This window comes from Podarcis filfolensis, assembly GCF_964270895.1.
Source record: "Podarcis filfolensis genome assembly, chromosome: 6".
In the NCBI taxonomy this organism is placed as follows: domain Eukaryota; kingdom Metazoa; phylum Chordata; class Lepidosauria; order Squamata; family Lacertidae; genus Podarcis; species Podarcis filfolensis.
In genome coordinates this window covers 9,188,097-9,204,109 of record NC_139609.1, presented here as the reverse complement: position 1 = coordinate 9,204,109, position 16,013 = coordinate 9,188,097, and the positions used below count along the sequence as shown (strand labels likewise).

At 48.6% G+C, this 16,013-nt stretch overlaps 1 protein-coding gene across 3 annotated transcripts; it reads right to left on the bottom strand.

Annotated features, from left to right (window-relative positions):
- Positions 1-3,088: 3,088 nt before the first annotated feature.
- MGST3 (microsomal glutathione S-transferase 3) lies at positions 3,089-14,104 on the bottom strand. 3 transcript variants are annotated; one of them, XM_083621673.1, is made up of 6 exons: positions 13,973-14,104; positions 10,538-10,661; positions 8,008-8,081; positions 6,654-6,711; positions 5,405-5,477; positions 3,089-3,297 (listed from the first exon to the last, which is right to left on the bottom strand). In XM_083621673.1, exons 2-6 carry the CDS (start codon positions 10,652-10,654, stop codon positions 3,188-3,190), a joined length of 432 nt encoding a protein of 143 aa, XP_083477799.1. In that variant the 5' UTR covers positions 10,655-10,661; positions 13,973-14,104; the 3' UTR covers positions 3,089-3,187. The 3 variants fall into 3 exon arrangements, with proteins under 3 accessions (XP_083477799.1, XP_083477797.1, XP_083477798.1); XM_083621671.1 differs by having other exon boundaries at positions 13,967-14,092; XM_083621672.1 differs by having other exon boundaries at positions 13,970-14,050.
- Between the last annotated feature and the right edge of the window lie 1,909 nt (positions 14,105-16,013).

Below are 16,013 nucleotides of genomic sequence, written 5' to 3'. Positions count from 1 at the left end.
TTCTGCACCAGCTGAAGTTTCCAGTCTTCAAAGACAGTTGCAGAGACATGGAGGCAAACATGGGGGAGTGTTATTGGGTTGCTGTTTTTATTTTGATTACACACACACACACACACATATAGTGGTTTTTATATTGATCTTTTCTGTGAACCGCCCTGGGACCTCTAGGTATAGGGCAATATAGAAACACAGCTGTCAACGTTTCCCTTTTTAAAAGGGAAATTCCCTTATTCCGAATAGGATTCCTTGCAAGAAAAGGGAAAAGTTGACAGCTATATTTAGAAACTCAATAATAATAATAATAAATATAACAACAATACTCGAATCAAAGTTCAATGAAGTTGGATAGCCCTCTTACATGGTTTGCTGCTCATTTCCCCTTTGCTCAAAGGAAAATTGCAAGTCCGCCTCAAAGTTGGGCTGCATGTGGAGTGAGTGAATCATAGCTAAAGCCTAATTCAAATGGCACTCCCCTAAGTGCCAACTCCCACCACAATGGAAAATATGTAAAATAAAATATGGAGCGGATGCCACTGTCAACAGTCCAGTGTTGCCTGCTGTGTAATACAAGGCACAGCCTCAATTCTATGCCTTCTTGTTGAGTAGGGCCTTTTTGTGTTTCACTGGGCTTACTCTGAAGTATGTGTAGACTATTCACAAACACACCCCTACCCCGCCAAGCTTGGGCACAAGGAGGTTTTGGCCGGAGCAACCCAGATTTTGCTAAGCAGACCTGAGGCTCCCAAGTTACTGCCCCCCCCCACTCCCCAACACACAATTCTGCACACTTCATCTGTGCATGGTGAATGTCAGATCACTAGGTATCAGGGTCTTGTCTGAAAAACACTGAAGTTCCATGTTCAGGGCCCTCAACACAACAGAGGGGAGGAACGCAAACTCAAAAAGGAGGCAGGGGCAGGTGGTTTCTGCTTAGCTTCTCTTAAGTTGTGGGTGAACGTATCAGACGACACAGCGATTCTTTAAACAGCTCTTGTTTATTCACAGGCCAGAACTGATCTGAAGGGTTCAGCCAACCTGCTTATATAGAGCTCCACTAAAATGCAACAGTAACCATTTTCTGTAACTATCCAATCACTGAATGTCACTTTCAATCCCTTGTTTGCATATGTGGACCTGAGTGAAAACTATCTACAGCTTGCACAGGGTGAGAACTTCAGTACATAACAACTTGAAAGGTTTTTCCACCGTATTTTTCACTCTATAAGATGCACCCCTTCCATTTCTCCTCCTCCTTCGCTGAAGGGGCGCTGCGCAGAGCCTCTCCAGCGAAGCGAAGCCAGGCGAGCAAGAGGGATCGGTGTGCACTGAACCCTCTTGCTCTCCTGGCTTCAGCGAAAGCTGTGCAGCCTGAATTTGCTCCATAAGACACACACACATTTTCCCTTACTTTTGAGGAGGGGAAAAGTGCATCTTATCGAGTGAAAAATATGGTAGTTGTTTCCCTACTGCAGAACTATCAGGCTGCAAATTCCAAGGTGCTGTCTGCAGCCAGGCTCCACATCCTTGCCCAAACCACCCATCACTACCTGGCTCCATCCCTGTTACAGCAGCTGCACCTTTGATCTCCCAGACACCCCCTTTTAGCTCTTATGCTGTGGCCCCTGCTAAGACCCTAACCCTAAAATGAATGGCAAGGAGGACAGGTCTAGAGGAACCACCAACTGGGGCCAGTTTAGGAGACAAAAATGCAGCAGCTTTGGGGAGGAAAGAGCTCCTCACCGGGACACTGGAAGTAGTCCCCTGCCCTCTGTCCTCCGTCTCAAGCCAGCAGGAGGCAAAAATGAACTGGCAGTGGGTGAGCCATCTTTTCCAAGCGGCACCCTGCATTTTGGCTCGGCGGGGCAGACATGGACAGAATCTGCTGTCCACCGATATGTCTGAAGAACAGCAACAATGTCTCTATCACTCACCAAGAATCAGCATAAAATTTCAAGTTGGATTATGCAGTGTGAGAGCAGCTATGGGGAAACTCAGGGACGCGGGTGGCGCTGTGGGTTAAACCACAGAGCCTAGGACTTGCGAATCAGAAGGTCGGCGGTTCAAATCCCCGCAATGGGGTGAGCTCCCGTTGTTCGGTCCCTGCTCCTGCCAACTTAGCGGTTCGAAAGCACGTCAACGGGCAAGTAGATAAATAGGTACCACTCCAGCGGGAAGGTAAACGGCGTTTCTGTGCGCTGCTCTGGTTTGCCAGAAGCGGCTTAGTCATGCTGGCCACATGACCCGGAAGCTGTACGCCAGCTCCCTCGGCCAGTAAAGCGAGATGAGCGCCGCAACCCCAGAGTCGGTCACGACCGGACCTAATGGTCAGGGGTCCCCTTTACCTTTACCTATGTGGAAACTCAGGTTGGCAGATGCCACGGAGATTTAAGAGGGCAGTACCTAAAACTATGTCAGAGGCAATGTAAGTCCGAGAACCAGTTGGCGGGAGAGCGCTGATCCAGTCACGGGCTCCGTGTGGGCTTTTCAGAGGCATTGGGTTGGCCACTCTGAGAACAGAATTGTTGGACTAGATCTGCTCGTCTTATGTTCTTAAGCATACAATTCCACGGGGCATGGTCACCCTGGCAGGTCTTCCACACCCCTCTGCCAAGCACCACAAACTCATGTGCCTCCTCCTCGAGAGGTCCGGAGGGTGGCAGCACAAAAACGGGGCCTGCTCTGCAGTGGCTCCCTGTCTGTGGAATGCTCTCCCCAGGAAAGCTCGCCTGGCGCCTTCATTATACGCCTTTAGATGCCAGGCAAAAGTGTTCCTTTCTAACCAGGCCTTTGGTTGACCTGATTCTATGCCCTTTTAAAATGTGGGTCGGTTTTTGGGAAGGGTGTTATTGGGTTATTGTTTTTATTTTGAGTTTATATATTGTGATCTTATCTGTGAACTGCCCTGAGAACTCTGGGTATAGGGCGGTATATGAATTCAATAAACAATAATAATTAAAAAATAACCACAGTTTTTACCATGTGCTGCCTGTGAAGGGCTAGATCTCTTGGCCACAGGAAAGTGTCTGGTGTGGAGAGGAATAAGGCTTATAAACAGATCATACCAAGAACGAAGGGAAAGAGAGCAGTAATGGTTAATGTTGGCTTTTATTTGATTTTTTTAATAATTAAAATATAATTGCATTATTGAAAGATTTAAAGGCTTCCCAGGAAGCCATAGAGGTGTCATCTAGTGATCGCACACCCAGCCAAGATGTACCAAAGCAGAGTAAACGGTGGTCCCTGCCAATCCCAGAAGTGCCAAAGAGCCGAGGACTCCTCGGTTTCGTTTCTTGGGATCTGTAAGGAAAAGGTGAGGTTCACACGACTCACTCTCGGTATGAGAAGCAAGGTAAGCAGCTGATATCCCAGCTTCACTTGTTGCAAGAAGCCTGTCTTTTCAGCTACCCAGCCAGAGCGCCAAAACTTTCAATGTGTGCAGGATGGAGAAAGGGCATTTGGCGTGCACAGTATACAGTCATACCTCAGGTTACAGCCGCTTCAGATTGGGTTTTTTCGGGTTGCGGACCACCGAAACCCGGAAGTACCGGAAGGGGTTACTTCCGGGTTTTGGCAGTCGCACATGTGCATAAGTGCTAAATCACGCTCTGCGCATGCGCAGAAGCACCAAATCGCAACCTGTATGTGCGCAGACGCGGGTTGCGAATGTGCATCCCGCACGGATCACGTTCGCAACCCGAGCGTCCACTGTACTGCGATCTACCTAGGATAAACTTCTCAGTGGTTGTTTTGTACCTCTAAAACAGGCACAGGCAAGCTCGGTCCTCCAGATGTTTTGGGACTACAACTCCCATCATCCCTAGCCAACAGGACCAGTGGTCAGGGATGATGGGAATTGTAGTCTCAAAAAACATCTAGAGGGCCAAGTTTGCCTAGGCCTGCTCTAAAACATGAGGTTTTAATTTTTTACCATCCCCTTCAAGACATCCTATCAAAGGCAAGACACAGGCTTCAATACAAAAAGTTAAAGAGGCTTTGGTGGCCAAATGTCAGCAGGACACATGTTCATGAACTATTTCTGCTTTCCTAGACTGCTTCTTCTCACACCTTCCAGAGAGGACCTCCATGCACACTGCCGAGGCTTGCACCCCAGAGAGGTCACTTTGGTGCTGCTAATGCAGGAAAAACAATGCAGGAGGCAGCAGTTACGAGTTACCAGTCTCTGCAGCCACAGCAGGCACTGTGATTCTCCAGCTGTTTGAATTCACCCTGGAAGGTGCACTCCACTGTCTCTCAAGACAGATGGATGACAACAGCCACAACAATGTATTTGTAAAATAATGTTGCAAGCTGCCTTGATGTTATGCATGAGATGGTGGTCTATAAGCATTTTCCAAATAAATAAATTTGATAACAAAAACCAGCAGCCTTGCTGATTCTAAGCGGGGAGAAGTCTGGTAGTTTTGAGATTTCGGGGTGTGTTTGGAGGGGGGGGGATGCGTGTGTGTGCAACCTTGAGATCCCCTGTGTACATCATCTAGTGTTCCATATGTGAAATATTAATTTTCTTTATTTCCCAAAATTTATATTCTGCTTGATTGTAAAACAACCACACCACCACCCCAAAGCGGTTTGCAAAAAAAAAGCAATGAAATTATCAGCGTGCTTCTCTACTCTTGAGTGAACACTTTAGTATGTGCTCCAGAGAATATATAGGGCTTTCTCTTTTTCTGGCAAAGAAGGATGGAGTTAAGGCATTGCATAAGCAGGGGTCAGCAAACTTTTCCAGCAGGGGGCCAGTCCACTGTCCCTCAGACCTTGGGGGGGGGGCGGACTATATTTTGAAAAAAATAATAATAATGAACGAATTCCTATGCCCCACAAATAACCCAGAGATGCATTTTAAATAAAAGGGCACATTCTACTCATGTAAAAACACGCTGATTCCCGGACAGTCTGCGGGCTGGATTTAGAAGGCGATTGGGCCAGATCTGGCCCCTGGGCCTTAGTTTGCCTACCCATGGCAGAATGGGATAAAATCCCACTATTTTCATTCTAAACATAGCTTCCTACCCTTATGGGGGGCGGGAAGCGTAAGATAGACCGTTCCTCTTGATTCCCAACTGTTTGCTCTGGTTTCCAAGCTCTTGCACACTGCATCAGTGGCGTAGCGTGGGTTGTCAGCACCCGGGGCAAGGCAAGTAATTTGCGCCCCCTAACCCATGGATTTGCGTCCCCTAACCCGTGGATTTGCGCCCCCTAACCCCAACCCCCAGATGTTGCGCCCGGTGCGGCCGGCCCCCCCCCTGCACCCCCCACGGTACGCCACTGCACTGCATGGAAGAGTTTGGCAACAGATCCAATTGGGAATCCAAGGAAAACTGCCCAATCAGAGCAGCTCTACAGGCGGCGAATGGACTGCGTTTAACCAGCCCCATAAACCCACCTCCTGTGTAGTAGCCATAAGCATAAAGCAGTCTTCCGATGATCCAAGATGCACCGAGTCCTGTAGCAACCCGCTGGGGGAAAAAGCAAAAATAGTCACTGCTCACTGAGAGGACTGGTGCTGGTATGAATGTGCAACAGGGAAGAGGAGATCAGCTTCAATTTTGTCCCCAGTTTGGTTTTAACATCTATATGACTTTTAGAAGACATCTGAAGGCAGCCCTGTTTAGGGAAGCTTTTAATATTTGATACATTACTTTATTTTAATATTTTGTTGGAAGCCACCCAGAGTGGCTGGGGAATTAATAATAATAATAATAATAATAATAATAATAATAATAATAATAATAATAGAACAACAGGGGGCAGTCACTAGATGTTTTGGAGGGAGTGGTCATCAGTATGATGACACAGAGTTGTTCCGACAGTGGAACGGACTCCCCTCAGATGGCTGTGGATTCTCCTTCCTTGGAGGTATTTAAGTGGAGGCTGTATGGCCATCTGTCATGGATGCTTTAGTTGAGATCCCTGCATTGCAAGGGGTTGGACTGGATGACCCTTGGGGTCCCTTGCAACAATTCTATGGTAACATTTGAATCAGGAGAAGCTGCCAGGACACAGTGGAGTGCAGAACGGGAAGCAATAAGCCGTGTTTCAGTCCTGAGAAGGCAGAGACCCAGTTAAGCGGTGGTTCCCGTGTCCAGGAAATTGGTCAACTGCCTGTTCTGGACTTGATTACACTCTCCTGTAAAGGAGTTTTGGGGTCCTCCTTGGATTTGATATCCCGCTTTATCACTACCCTAAGGAGTCTCAAAGCAGCTAACAATCTCGTTTCCCTTTCTCCCCACAACAAACACTCTGTGAGGTGAGTGAGGCAAAAAAAATATTTTTTTTAATTATTTATACCCCACCCATCTGGCTGGGTTTCCCCAGCCACTCTGGGTGGCTTCCAACAGGGGACTAAAATACAATTACCTATTAAACATTAAAATCTTCAGAGAGAAGTGTGACTAGCCCAAGGTCACCCAGCAGTTGCATGTGGAGGAGCGGGGAATCGAACCCGGTTCACCAGATTATGAGTCTGCCGCTCTTAACCATTACACCACACTGTATGGATGTTGCTGAGCTCTGTTCCAGAGAAACTTCAGCAGGGAATCAAGTACCTTGGGCTTCGCAGTCACACACGGCTTTGCTCCCACTGAGCAGGCTGGGGGGAAAAAACCCCCAAAGTCTCTCATCTTGGTACTTACCGGGAAGTAGACTCCGCTCACTCCAAGAAAGAATAAGAAGGAGGAATACACTTCTAACCTGCAAGAACAGAGACAGGTGTGTGAGTTGTGGCTTTGTTTATGTTTTTAAATGGCCTGGAATGAGCTCCCTCATTCTTGCCAGCTGGTGTCAGAGACCAGGACCATCATTCTCAACAAGAGACTGCAAGGAAGAAGGCAGCAGATTTCACAGCTGTCCCTGAATAATTTGCACGCTTGCAATGATTCCTTCCTGTTACGGGAACGTCGGGCCTCTGCAGCTCTGTCAGGGTACCATGGAGTGTATCCCTTATTGCACAGTGTATCCCTTATTGCATCTTCCCCATTCCAACCTCTGGGATGTGCACACATGAATTAAGAGGAGGTTCAGAGCAGAATACAGTGGTACCTCGGGTTACATACGCTTCAGGTTACATACGTTTCAGGTCACAGACTCTGCTAACCCAGAAATAGTACCTCAGGTTAAGAACTTTGCTTCAGGATGAGAACAGAAATCGCAGTGTGGCAGCAGCGGGAGGCCCCATTAGCTAAAGTGGTGCTTCAGGTTAAGAACAGTTTCAGGTTAAGTACAGACCTCCGGAATGAATTAAGTACTTAACCCGAGGTACCACTGTATGGAGGATTGGTATATAAAGGGGAGAAAATGAAGGCCGAGGCAGGTATACAGTTGATGTGCAAAGGTCCAAAGACAGGGACTCCCAACATATATTGACGTAGGAATCGCATGCTCTCTCTCGGCAGGAAAGGTCAGCAAAATTTCACTTCCACAAGCTGGAAATTTCCCCGGGATTCTGTAACTCACCTTCCTGGCTGTTGCATGAGCTCTGTGCTCCAGCAATGCAGACTCCCGAACAAGCCTTTTGCTGACAAGCCACTGGCCGCAGCAAGACACTCGACAGTCAAAAGGCAATCTCAAGGGCTGACACACGGAAGAGGGAACAGGCTTGTTTCTCCTGCTCTGGAGGGCAGGACTCGAACCCATGGCTTCAGGTTACAAGAAAGGAGATTCCAGCTAAACACCAGGAAGAACTTTCTGGTGGTAAGGGCCATTTGACTCCCTTGGAAGGTGTTGGATTCTGCTTCCTTGGAGGTTTTCAAGCAGAGGTTTGATGGCCATCTCTCAGGGATGCTCTTGCTGAGATTCCTGCATTGCAGGGGGCCGGACAGGCGTTTAGAATATGGATTTCCTCAAGTGTTTTTATCACGGCTGCTACAGGCAGCATGGCAGGGATTGCTGCACTGAGAATGGTTTCCCAAAACAGCAGCAGCTGCACCAGTCGAGGCATTAAACACTTAAGAAACCAAAATTAAACTCCTTGTGCCAAGGGCTACTCACGTGTTCTGGTGTGCCCTCTGGATACAGTTGAAGAGATGTCCATTTTCAGGGTCTGTGCTGTACATGTTTGGGTACTTTTGAGGGAGGTTAGTGGGGGGCAGGGGGAGAGAGAAAGAAAGAAAGAGAGAAAGTAAATGTCCACACCTCATCAACTGTGGAGTTGGAGGAGTAAAGTGTGTTGTTGTTGTTGTAATTTATATACTGCCCTATACCCGGGGGTCTCAGGGTGGTTCACAGAATAAAATCAAAATATAAAACCACCAAATACATAATAAAAATAAAAACAACAACCCAATAGCCCCCCACAAAAAGCCACATTTTAAAAGGGCATAGGATGACAATCACATCAACCAAAGGCCTGGTTAAAAAGGAACATTTCTGCCTGGCTCCTAAAGGTGTATAATGAAGGCGTCAGGCGAACCTCCCTGGGGATAGCATTCCACAGGCGGGGAGCCCCTGCAGAGAAGGCCCCGTTCTCGTGTAGCCACCCTTCGGGCCTCTCAAGGAGGAGGCACACGAAGGAGGGCCTCAGAAGATGATCTCGGGGTCCGGGTAGGTTCATATGGAAAGAGGCAGTCCTTGAGGTATTGCGGTCCAGAGCCGTTTAAGTGTTCCACGTGCTACCTAGTGATCAATGTGTTACTCTATTCCCACACCCAATGGGCACACACAGAATGGAGCTATAGTAGCTACTGACTGATTGGGCTTCTGTTTTGCACTTTGCCGCAAACACACATTCATAGACATACCATGTCAGGTAGGTGAATTAAAACTTTGTGTCTGTGCGAGACTTTCCTGCTGTTTCCTTCCATCTTTCCCTTGCCTTCTGCTACAAGCCTTCCCACCATGGCAGCAGAGGAAGAAACTCCCTTTTTCCCCAGACCCGGAAGCAGCCATGGCGTCTCAAGCAAAAGTCAACAAAGGGTTCAGCAAACAGTAGCAGGTGAAACAAGCCAGGTCACTCGCCACAAGGGGAAATAAGAGCCCAAACACAACAGCAGCAACACCCCGCTCCAAAGTTGCTTCTTCACCCTTTATGTTTGCCTGCAAAGTGCATTTCAAAGGCTCTTTGCAGGAGTTAACTAACACAGAAGTAAGAGTGCCAAGGCAGAGGAGTGGTAGGGACACGACTTGCCAGTCTTGTGGCTGAAGTCCCCCACCCATCCCTGAGCCACGAGAAACCATTCACAAAGCCCGGCTCCAGTTGTTTTTAGAGGGACTTATGACTCACAGCGCAGAGCAGAGCAGACACACCCTCTGGCCTCCTTCCTAACTGCGGCACCAAAGCCTTCCAGGAAGAGGAGAGGAAGTTTTTTCTGTGCACAAATTGGAGCGGAGGGTCTCTAACAAGACTCCTCTGTTTCGGAGACCCCTGCAAAATGGCTCATCTTCTCCCCAAGCGCTGCTAGCAGCTGAGAATCACACTAGCAAGAGCGTTCCCCTGCGGCAGCTTTCAGATTAGAAACATTTGTGCAGCGCTGCCAGCTGTGGGCGTTTGCAAAAGCCAACTCCCAAATTCCTTGCCCAAGTCCTCACAGATTGAAAAACCAGAGAGAGCTATGATGTGAAGATCAAATCTATTGTCAAGGATGCCCCGAGCCACCTTTAATAATAATAATAATAATAATAATAATAATAATAATAATAATAATAATAATAATTTTTTATTTATACCCCGCCCTCCCTAGCCAAGACTGGGCTCAGGGCAGCTAACAACCAATAATAAAAACAAGTCGAATGAATACAACTTAAAAACAAAATTAAAATACAACATTAAAATATTAAAATGTAGCTGCATCACAGGAGGAGAAAGGAAAAGAAAAAAGAAAGAGGGGGGGGGGGGGAATCAAATTGGCTCCAAGCCAAAGGCCAGGCAGAACAACTCTGTCTTACAGGCCCTGTGGAAAGAAGAAATCAGATCCTGCAGGGCCCTGGTCTCATGGGACAGAGCATTCCACCAGGCTGGAGCCAGAGTTGAAAAGGCCCTGGCTCTGGTTGAGGCTAATCTGACTTCCTTAGGGTCCGGGACCTCTAGGGTGTCGCTATTCATGGACCTTGAGGCTCTCCGTGGGGGATTTAAGGCCTGCCTACATAATGCGTGCAGACACTAGAACTGGAACAGATTCAAGGTCTATCTAGGCCGTTTCCACCAACGGCCATCCAAGTGCTACTTGGGCGTTTGCAAGTAGGACATGAAGGGAAGAGCCATCTTAGCGGTACACTGCCTTTGACTATGGAGGTTCCATTGAGGCAGAAAGTAGCAATAGCTGCCTGCATTGTTCCATTTCCACATGGCTTACTCAAGAGCGCACCAAAGGAAAGGGGGGGAACGCACCCACTTTCCAGCCAGCAAAGGGGAAAAATCCCACGCCACTGGCCATGAGGTCTGAAAAAACATGGTTCTTTGAAAAAAGGAAGTACAGACCCCACAGGAAATAAGCAGAATGATCAGATTATATTGTATATGCTGGGTCCGTACTCTTGTCTTCCCAGAGTCTTGATGCAGCAACGCCCCCCCCCCCCAACTCACCTGAACATTGTATTTCTTGCGGGCTTTCCCCACATTGATGGCAAGGTGTGTTACCAAGATGAAACTTGCAGCCCCGGTGAGAATCACATAGCCGTATTCCTTCGAGAGAACCACCATCTTGGCACTGAGGAGAGGGGGAAAGGGGAAGGTTAGTTCAAGCCCAAGAATCAGAATCGCGCCCGCCCCGCCAAGAGACACAGAGTGGGCAAGCACCCATCACTCTGGTAGCAAGAGACAGACAACAGGTCACAGCAAGAAGCCTCCTGGCCCTGAGCACAATGGGAAAGGGATCCGAAAGTAATACAAAGGAGCAGAGCAACAACACAGCAGAAGCCGGCTTCCAGTTCCATTGCTACCCTAACTCCAAGTAGAGAAATGATGCCAAAAGCCCTTGATATGTTGGCACTGGGTGTAAGGGGTCGGAAGAACATACTGAAATGTATTGTAAACAGAACTATCTGTGCCTTTAATTGACTTCTACTCAGTCTGCATTTCTGCTGCCTTCCTACCGAATTCGCTGACCTCCAATCTTAATTTCAGAATGGGGGTGAGTTGCATTCATCCACCTGGCAGTCTTACTTGCGTTTGGTGCAACCACCAAAGGGGTTAAGGGACGGAGTGGGGTTAAGGGACGAGCCTTGCTGATATTCTGGAGAGTGGGAGCACAGTCTGCATTGCAGCCCACATTCTCTGTTTCCTCCTCAATTAAAATGCACAAAGTTTTGGTGCAGATCAGCTGCATGTTCCTCCCAGGGCTTATTCTGCTCCTTCGCTCTCCCTACACTGCTTGACTTCCATGTTTGCTGGGAAGTAAGACCTGCAAAATTCAGTGGAATTTTCCCTCAGTAAGTAACTACAGTGGTACCTCTGGTTACATACTTAATTCGTTCTAGAGGTCTGTTCTTAACCTGAAACTGTTCTTAACCTGAAGCACCACTTTAGCTAATGGGACCTCCCGCTGCCACTGCTGCACGATTTCTGTTCTTACCCTGAAGCAAAGTTCTTAACCCAAGGTAATATTTCTGGCTTAGTAGAGTCTGTAACCTGAAGCGTATGTAACCCGAGGTACCACTGTGTAGGGTTGTAGCCCCAGGCAGTTCACTTCATTTTGGGCAATGGCCTATACCTATTTCTTTATCCCCTTTTTCTTGTAGTAATTTCAGTTCCTTCTTTCAGCTGTAAAATGGCAAATGTGGCTTATAGTTTAAGAATAACTAAAGCAACGCAACAAGCAATGCAAATATAATGAAACAGCAAGAAACAACACGGCCTTTTCTGTGGTGGTGCCTCTGCCACTTTATTCCTTCCCTCCTGAGATTTATAGATGCTGCTGCTGGTCATTTTTCTGACCCCCATGAAAAACATGTTTATTTCTCTACTATTATCACTAGAGCCATCAACATTACTGTTGAGGAGTCAGAAATGAGAGCCAGCACGATTTTTCCAGAGGCCAACAATCTTATCTCTCCTCCATAAACAAGTCCCATGAGGGCAATGTCTGATTTTAGTGGCTGTTAATAAAATTAATGTTCCACAAAATGCTCCTGACTCTAGATTATTGTGTCAATCTGCACATGTTCAGATCAGACAGACAGACGATGCCTTTGCAACAAGTCCTTGCAGGATCGAAGGAATGAAGAGCTGCTGTTGCAGCACATCCATGCGCCAGGGTGCAGGCACAGTTTCAAACTATTGGCATGTTTCCCCCTGGCATTCTCTATCTCCAAATGCCTGCATCAAACACACCGGATACTCCACTCTGTCTTAACCAACCACCTCAGATCTCCGGGTATCTGCCAAACTTGCCTATGATGTTGAAATCAATACACTCAAGGGAGGCTTTTCACAAGCAACACCCCGCTCCCACAATAGCAAAAATCCTAGGCTGAAAACCCCAGCAATTCACTCACAGGAACCGCCTGAGCCTGAAGTACTGGAAAGGAGGAAGACAAAGATCAAAGGATGCCAGGGGGCAGCTATAAAGTGCTCTGGGGCACAGGTTGGCTTTTTGCACGATTTTCCCTCTACTATGTCTCAGTGACAAAGGAAATTGCACTTCGTGCGGCAGCCAAGTCTGGGCAAAGTTGAGGGCCCAGGGACTTGAAGGCCTGATCTGGAAGAAAAAGCAACAGAGAGCGAGTTCGCCTTGTGTAAAATTGCCCCACCAAGAGCCGTTAAGGTGTAAAGTCCAAACACACACGGGCGGCTTATCTGCAACCTGATGTTCTTTCACCCCATCAAGTTAAACTGTACAACTGCCTTGCCCACCTCCCTTGCAAGGCTCAATCCTCCAAAGCAGGTTGCAGCCGGCGTGATTTGCCCCAGATATATCAGCTCATCCATTCTTAAGGAAATCAGCCCTGAGTGCTCACTGGAAGGACAGATCGTGAAGTTGAGGCTCCAATACTCTGGCCACCTCATGAGAAGAGAAGACTCCCTGGAAAGACCCTGATGTTGGGAAAGATGGAGGGCACAAGGAGAAGGGGACGACAGAGGACGAGATGGTTGGACAGCATTCTCGAAGCTACCAACATGAGTTTGACCAAACTGCGGGAGGCAGTGGAAGACAGGAGTGCCTGGCGTGCTCTGGTCCATGGGGTCACAAAGAGTCGGACACAACTAAACAACAACAACAACAACATATCAGGTCAAGCCCACACTTCATTCCAGAGGTGTCCGCTTGCCACAAAGGGGAGAAAGCCCCTCCACTGAGTCAACTGCTTGTGTGAAAAGCGTAGCATGTGGTTTCGGAGAATGGGAGCAGCACTAGGAAATCGCAAACCAGTTGCTTGGGGCAAAATTATGCGAGGGAACCGACTTGCCGCCCACGCACTACTCTAACAGCCCTTGCTCATTCCACAAGGCTGAAAGTCAAGACACCCCCTGCTGAAGGACGCCCCCCACCCCCACCCCGGGCAAGGGGTTGGCAGCATCCTGCCAGCCCTGGACAAAAGCCCCATCTTCTGGCATGTTGAGCTCGGTTGGTGAGAGCGTGGCGCTGAGAACGCCAAGGTTGCAGGTTCGATCCCCGCATGGGACAGCTGCATACTCCTGCCATTGCAGGGGGGCTGGACTAGATGATGCCCAGGACCTCCTTGCACCCCTATGATCTCTATGCTATTTGATCACAAGCCCTGCCGTTTTCACAGACGCGCTGTCGAGCCTCGCCACAATCTCAGCCCGAATGGCAGCGGCTTGCAGCCGGCAGGATTCGCACTCGAGGTCCGGCAGCCGCGGGGCAGGGAGCCGCCCGCGAAGGGCAAAAACGCCCCGGAGGACGGGGCGGGAGGAACTTGGCCCGCGACGCCCGAGCTGAGCCAGGGGCCACCGGGCCCAAAGGGCCGAGCAGGGCGCAAGGCTGCGGGAAGCTCTGCCCGGCTCCGAAGACCCTCGTCCTCCCGTCCGCCCGCCCCGTCGACCCGGACTCACCACCACCGTCGCCGCTGCCGCCCAGCAAGTGCACGCCGAGAAACGCAGCGCCGCCCCGGGCCGAGAGCGAAGGGTTGCCCGGGAAGCCCAGCCCACGTCGGGGCGGATCCACCCGAGGGCGCGGCTGCTCCGAAACGCGGAGCGCGCAAGAGCGCCCTCTCCAATGGAGAGAGGAAAGTTTTAGTACATCTCTCTCTCTCTCTGAACATTAGCATTGCCTAGTTAGGTCTAGTTAGGCCTAGTATAAATAAAATTTAATAATGGTTTTTTAAAAAGCATTGCCTAGTTCGCCTTTTTTAAAAAAAAAATATTATGTTTTTCAGGTTTATGTTGTTGTTTAGTCGTTCAGTCGTGTCCGACTCTTCGTGACCCCATGGACCAGAGTACGCCAGGCTCTCCTGTCTTCCACTGTCTCCCGCAGTTTGGTCAAACTCATGCTGGTAGCTTCGAGAACACTGTCCAACCATCTCTTCCTCTGTGTCCCCTTCTCCTTGTGCCCTCCATCTTTCCCAACATCAGGGTCTTTTCCAGGGAGTCTTCTCTTCTCATGAGGTGGCCAAAGTATTGGAGCCTCAGCTTCAGGATCTGTCCTTCCAGTGAGCACTCAGGGCTGATTTCCTTCAGAATGGAGAGGTTTGATCTACTTGCAGTCCATGGGACTCTCAAGAGTCTCCTCCAGCACCATAATTTAAAAGCATCAATTCTTCGGCAATCAGCGATCTTTAATGGTCCAGCTCTCACTTCCATATATCACTACTGGGAAAACCATAGCTTTAACTATACGGACCTTTGTTGGCAAGGTGATGTCTCTGCTTTTAAAGATGCTGTCTAGGTTTGTCATTGCTTTTCTCCCAAGAAGCAGGCGTCTTTTAATTTTGTGGCTGCTGTCACCATCTGCAGTGATCATGGAGCCCAAGAAAGTAAAATCTCTCACTGCCTCCATTTCTTCCCCTTCTGTTTGCCAGGAGGTGATGGGACCAGTGGCCATGATCTTCGTTTCTCTAACTTTCATAGCTGTCAACTTTCAGATTTGAAAATAAGGGATCAGCAGCCTCACCTGTCCTGGGGACAGTCTACGGGATAGCTAACAATCTGGGATAGCAGCGGGAAACGGCGCTGGAATAAGGGAATTTCCCGCAAAAAAAGGGAAGGTTGACAGCTATGCTATGCTAACTTTACAATCCTTTTGACATTTAAAACTCAACTTCCTTCCCCCTCTTTCTGCGGTTCCTTAAATTTACAGTGGTACCTCTGGTTGCGAACGGGATCCGTTCCGGAGGCCCGTTCGCAACCTGAAAAGAGCAGAACCCTCGCCTGTGTGTCTGCGCACGCGCGGGTCACAATTCGCTGCTTCTGCGCATGCATGTGACGTCATTTTGCGCGTGTGCGCGAGCGGCGAAACCTGGAAGTAACCTGTTCCATTACTTCTAGGTCGCCGCGGGACGCAACCTGAAAACGTGCAACGTGAGGCAAACGTAACATGAGGTATTACTGTATCTTCTTTTGCACATGCAAATTAACTTAATTTGCTCATTCATCTACTTTAAATAGATACTGTTATGAAACTGCCGGTTATTACAATAATCCTGCCAATGTTCTTATCTGTTTGCAGTTTGTAAATATTCAAGGAACCATTTCCATTCTTTTATAAAGTTTATTATCTTGATTTCTTATTCTTCCAGTAAGTTTCGCCATTTCTGCATATTCCATATGTTTTTGTATCCATTCTTCCTTTGCTGGGACTTCCACTGGCGTTCTTTCGAACTCCGTCACTTGAACTGCCAACCTTCTGATTGGCAAAACCCAGAGGCTCAGCGGTTTTAGACCACAGCGCCACCTGCATCCCTTATGTATCCTGCACTTCAGGGCAGTCCAACTTCTCATACCAAAAAGTGAGCTGCAAGAGTATTTTGAGACACAGCCTACAGTAGGGTTACCAGACGTCCCCGGTTCTCGGGGACAGTCCCCAGACTTGCAAATCTTTCCCTGGCGAACGTGGCAGCGACAGCCTCAGCAGCCCAGAGCCTGCCTGGTAGCGCAGTTGGCT